The sequence below is a fragment of the Gastrolobium bilobum genome, unplaced genomic scaffold (assembly GCF_033153095.1).
Source record: "Gastrolobium bilobum isolate Gb01-03AN ecotype WA unplaced genomic scaffold, APGP_CSIRO_Gbil_v1 utg21167, whole genome shotgun sequence".
Lineage (NCBI taxonomy): Eukaryota > Viridiplantae > Streptophyta > Magnoliopsida > Fabales > Fabaceae > Gastrolobium > Gastrolobium bilobum.
Window position 1 is genome coordinate 347541 of NW_026898371.1, and position 5384 is coordinate 352924.

Below are 5384 nucleotides of genomic sequence, written 5' to 3' on the forward strand. Positions count from 1 at the left end.
AAATGGGATGGGCTAGGCTAGGCTACGCTTTGGCTTAAATAGGCCAAGCCTGCATAGAAACATTGGGTATGGCCTGGCTTATTAATCTGTGTAGGCTCCAAATTACAAGTCTGGCCTGACTTATATTCAAAAAATAAAAGCCTCGGCCTAGGCCTGTTAGCCTATTTAAGCCTATTAAACATTCAACAATTAAATGAATAACAAAAATAATATTATTTTATTATTCAAAATTATTAAATAATAATTTTATTTATTATATTTTAAATAAATAATATGATATAGGCCGACCTCTAGGATTATAGGCCCGTCATGTACAAAGAAGCCTATGGCCTGTTTTCTAAATAGGTTTTTTTAAAGCTTAGGCCTATTCTATTTTACTACTTATAATAGGCCAAGCCTGACCTAATATAGATTAGGCCGTAGGCCCCTGTAAGCCGGCCTAGTCCATTTACACCCTTAGTTGAGGTGTTGTTGTATAATGGAAAAAATTAATGTGTTGAATGTCATATTATACTGATATTTAGTCATGTTTTTCATTTGTTATTTCATGTATGCTTTGCTTTATTTAGAATTTATTTTACAGTAAAAATTTATCCTTGTAATTATCCATGATGTATTTAAATTATTTTACATATTAATTTTTTTTTATATCTTTTGTTTAACTTTTTGCAGGAAAAATGAGTTCAAATTTACAAACAGTTCGTGCACTTATATACTATAATGGTAGAAAGGTTATAGGTCGTCGCGGTGTAACATTTGAAGGTGAAAAATGACCAATGCGTATTACACGCGGTACTACCTTTGAGCAGTTGAAAGCGAACATTCATCAGAAATTGGGGTTCAAAGGGAATCAACGTATTTCTCAAGTCACTATAAGAGCTCTTGCTGGCAATTATGAATACACAGCAATATCAATTACGGATGATGATGATGTTGATATTATATTAGACATATTTGTGGAACAAGCTGACACAAGTGTTGATCATACGAATGCTAGAAAGTTTGTGGAGATATATGTAGATTTTGAAAATATCGATGTTTTGTCAATACCGATTTGGTCGCTTGATCTGAATATAGCACCCGACACTGATAATTTAAATAGGAATGCATCACCTTCTGTACTTCCAGTAGCGCCCAACAATTTGATATTTGACGCTGAAGACCTACCAACATATGACCGTAATGACGAGGACGATGACGAAGAAGAAGAAGATGAGGATGTGTGCCTGGCAGCCGACATTAATGACGATGAATCAGCTAGTGAAGATGACGACGATAGTAATCCATCTGATGTGCCGATAGGCTTTCAAAACAACGTCAATGAATCCACATCAACGGGTATCGTTGGGTATCAAAATGTGGTTGCAGGTTAGTTGACAAGTGATTTATCTAAAAAAAAATTACAATCTTTTTTTCTAGTTCAACTAACGATTTAGTTGCTTGTATGTTATGTAGGTGACAATGTAACTCCCAATGTAAACCCTAATGTAACTCCGTTTTGGAATGGCATACCACATTACTCATATATTAATTATGAGTATCCGAATGAAGATCGAAAATACAACGAGAGAGATTGTCATGGTGCATGGACCATTGGGGATGAGTTATTTGTTAAACAAGAGTTTGAATCTAAGGAATCAGTGCAGATGGCGGTCAAGCCATACTGTATGAAAATTAATAAGGAGGCAACTGTTGTTGAGAGCACGACTATGAAGCTAGTATGAAAATTAATAAGGAAGCAACTGTTGTTGCTAAGGAATCAGTGCAGATGGCGGTCAAGTCATATTGTATGAAAATTAATAAGAAAGCAACTGTTGTTGAGAGCACGACTATGAAGCTAGTATTGAGATGCAAGAACCATGGGTTGGTTGTCCATGGCGAATGAGGGCAATGAAACCAAAAATTGGATTAATGTGGGTTGTGAGTAGATGGGAAGGACCTCACAATTGTGCCACTTGCAATCTGTCCTAAGATCACAGACAACTTGATTTCGCCTTCATTGCTTCGACTATATTAGGTGAGTGTTTATTTCTAATGAAATTTGTATTGTCTCAATTTTTATATCCTTGAATAGCAATTTAGTAATGTTATATATATTATATTGTTTTGGCAGATATGGTGAAGGAAGAACCTCATGTATCAATCAGTTTGATACAAGAAAAAATCCAAAACAATTATGGATTTACTATTTCATACAGGAAGGCTAGGAAGGATAAACAAAAAGCCATGGCAAAAATCTACGGTGATTGGGACCAATCTTATGCTTATTTGCCTAAATGGTTTAATTACATGCTTAAATTTTCTGAGGGTTCTGTCTATCTCATTCACACAAATGACTACGTGGTCAATCACCGTGTTGTCAATGGTTACAGGGTTTTCCATAGAATTTTCTGGACTTTTAAGCAATGTTGTGACGCGTTCAACTTCTGCAAACCGGTTATACAAGTTGATGGTACTCATTTATATGGGAAGTATAAAGGTACATTGCCGATTGCCACAACGCATGATGGAAACAATGAGGTATTATCATTGGCTTTTGCAGTTGTAGAAGGTGAAACAAAGGAGTCATGGGAATACTTTTTGTCCTGTATACGTTTGTATGTCACTCAAAAGACAGGTATATGCCTAATATCATATCGACATCGAGGCATATTATCGGCAGTTGCAAACCTATATCTTGATTGGCAGCCTCCAAAAGCGTACCATGTCTTTTGCCTGAGACATGTTGGAAGTAACTTCAACCAAAGATTCAAAAATGAGGAGTGGAAACATCAATTGAAGAATCTAGGTGACACGATAAGCTTTACTACTCCGTGTATATTTTATGAATACGACAAATTAATGCTTTGATTGGTTGTTAAATGCAGGTTATACTCCATCGAAGGTAAATTTTGATGTTAAGTTGGAGGAATTTCGGAGCAATAGTCCAGAGGTAGCGGCGTGGATTGATGCTATCCCGAAGGAGAAATGGAGTCGTGCATATAATGTGGATGGACGGCATTATTGTCATATGACAACAAATTTATCTGAATGCGTAAATAGCATTTTTAAAGGGGCTCGAGGGATGCCAATCACAGCTTTGGTCAAGCACACCTACAGTAAGCTTGTGCATTACTTTGTAAAGAGAGGTCACGAAGCTAGTCTTGATGTTGCTGTCGGTATTAAGTTTTGTCATAATGCCCACCTTAGAATGGAGAGAGAAGCAGTTGCTGCCTCATCACACATTGTTCGTGCATTTAATAGAGAATCTACCTTATTTGAAGTGGAAGAACCATATAATCCAATAACACAGAAAGGGGGATATTTATTGTCTTTGTACTTGAATGAAAGAAAGTGTCAGTGTGGAAAATTTGAAGCGTTTAAATATCCATGCAGCCATGTCAGGGCGGTTTGTTTGAAGGTGGGTATGACTCATGAGAATTTTGTGGACCCATGCTACTCCATCCTCAATATTAATAAGGTGTATGCATCACCTCGGTATTCGATCGGCAATGAGGACGCGATCCCACCTTATACTGGACCGATACTTCTGCCAGATCCACACCGTGTGCGGGCAAAGGGACGTCCTAAGAGGTCTCGCATTCATAACGAGATGGATCAAGTAGAATCCAGTTCAAGTCGTACTAAGTGCGGTGTTTGTGGAAGGATTGGGCATAATAGACGATCATGTCCTGCATGTGTAAATATCCAATGAAATGTATCGTAGATAGGGTCTACATCATTTCGCATATATTATCAGTCTGTTAACGATCTATTTAGATTTGCTATTAAAACGTATGTATTGTCGCTCCCTGATATTTAATGGTTGCTACTTGGTAGTACGAAATATAGGGCAATATATATGATACAACATAAACCACCCACAAATGATGAAAGATAAAATAATGTCCATAATACATCACCACATTCAAATACAATGAAACTATATACATATAGTGCATTCATAAAAGATACCAATACATAAAAAATCTACGATCTGGGAGGCCATTGTCTCGTCTTCGCGTCCCTGTTAGGAAGCCTACGCGCCAGGGGTAATAATGATTCTGGATCCATTTGGGTTGTGTAGTCAAATTCTTGTGTCGCCGCCACAAAGAAGTCATCTGATGGATCAGTGTCATCCCTGATAAATGACCTAACAGGTATATCCGTGGTGTGCTGTTCTGCTTGATCATTATGACTGGTTAAATGGGCATATGGATCAATAAACTCCCCAAATATGGAACAAATTATCTGCTGCTGACTGCTCGAAGATGCACCGCCTGACATGTTCATAGGGGTTGGCCAACATGGTGGCTCGGTCGAGCTGTCATGAGTCGGTGGTGGATAACCCTATTCCTGTGTGGTTGACGCATGTTGTGGTTATCCAAATGAATGAAAGGAGAATGGTTGATGTGGTTGTGGTTGTGCCTGTGGCCTAACCTGTGGAAAATAGTCAAAAGGAACTGACGCACCTGTGGGTTGTCTAGGTGGTCTGTAAGTCCCAGGCATCCGTGGTCCCGGGGGATCAATACTGTATATCTCCGGAGGGATGTGTTCACGACGATGAGGTATATCGTGTCCTTCCCTCGCCCTAGGTGGGACCTCAATACTTGTATCTGCTTCCTCTGGTAATTGAACAGTTGCTGCCACTGGGTCAGGCTCATTGACCCTACCATACTCGAGCAAAATATTAAGCAGTCTGTCGATAACCTCTTGGACATCAATTTTTGTCGATGGGTCATCCTCGTCTGCCATCCACCATGCCATCTCAGCTGCATCTACCTACACATTGCAAATAGGATAACATTAACAATATATTACTTGAATAAAGGTAAATTAAAATTAATGCAACAACTAACCATATGTCCGGTCCGGGCAGCCTTATACGTCATATATAGCCTAGTACGAGGCCGATACCATTTCATGTATTCATGATTAGGTGATATGCATTTGCTGCCTCCACTCTGGCCGTCAACAACCCTTGTGTTTCGCGTCTCCCACTTGGCTATAAATGGTTGCAACTTAACCAACCAATTCTCAGTCTGTTTACCGCGTAACATAACATCATGAATGCCTCCAAGTCTAGCTGGTGCAACTGGATGCAGGGTTCTAAACCAAACTGACGCATTACCCTATCTGGCAGATGAGCTTCCACAATATGGAAACTAATAAGTGGGGTAACGGATCTCCGCATCATTTGACTCTCCAAAGATGCACCAAGAAAGTGATAATGAGTATACGGCTGCCAAATTATCTGCGACAAAACAACAAATGTTAATTACATAATGGTAAAATAATGTAACCGACAAATACTAAAGCCATGTACAAACTTATACATCGGTTCTGCTTATAGTGTCAAGTGTCGATCTATAGTGCATCAAATCCTTTGGCCGTATCCGCCTTCC

At 38.9% G+C, this 5384-nt stretch overlaps 1 protein-coding gene across 1 annotated transcript; it reads left to right on the forward strand.

Moving 5' to 3' along the window:
* The first annotated feature begins 776 nt into the window (after positions 1 to 776).
* Positions 777 to 3694, forward strand: LOC133315423 (uncharacterized). Its single transcript, XM_061517053.1, has 4 exons — positions 777 to 1368; positions 1456 to 1665; positions 2114 to 2617; positions 2868 to 3694. Exons 1-4 carry the CDS (start codon positions 777 to 779, stop codon positions 3692 to 3694), a joined length of 2133 nt encoding a protein of 710 aa, XP_061373037.1.
* The last annotated feature ends 1690 nt before the right edge of the window (positions 3695 to 5384 follow it).

Bases quoted from the DNA above. Each gene is read 5' to 3' on its own strand.
- LOC133315423 (XM_061517053.1), top strand. From the start codon at position 777: ATGCGTATTACACGCGGTACTACCTTTGAGCAGTTGAAAGCGAACATT. The intron at 1,369-1,455 runs GTTAGTTGACAA...TATGTTATGTAG, and splicing joins GTATCAAAATGTGGTTGCAG to GTGACAATGTAACTCCCAAT. The intron at 2,618-2,867 runs GTATATGCCTAA...TGTTAAATGCAG, and splicing joins GTATGTCACTCAAAAGACAG to GTTATACTCCATCGAAGGTA.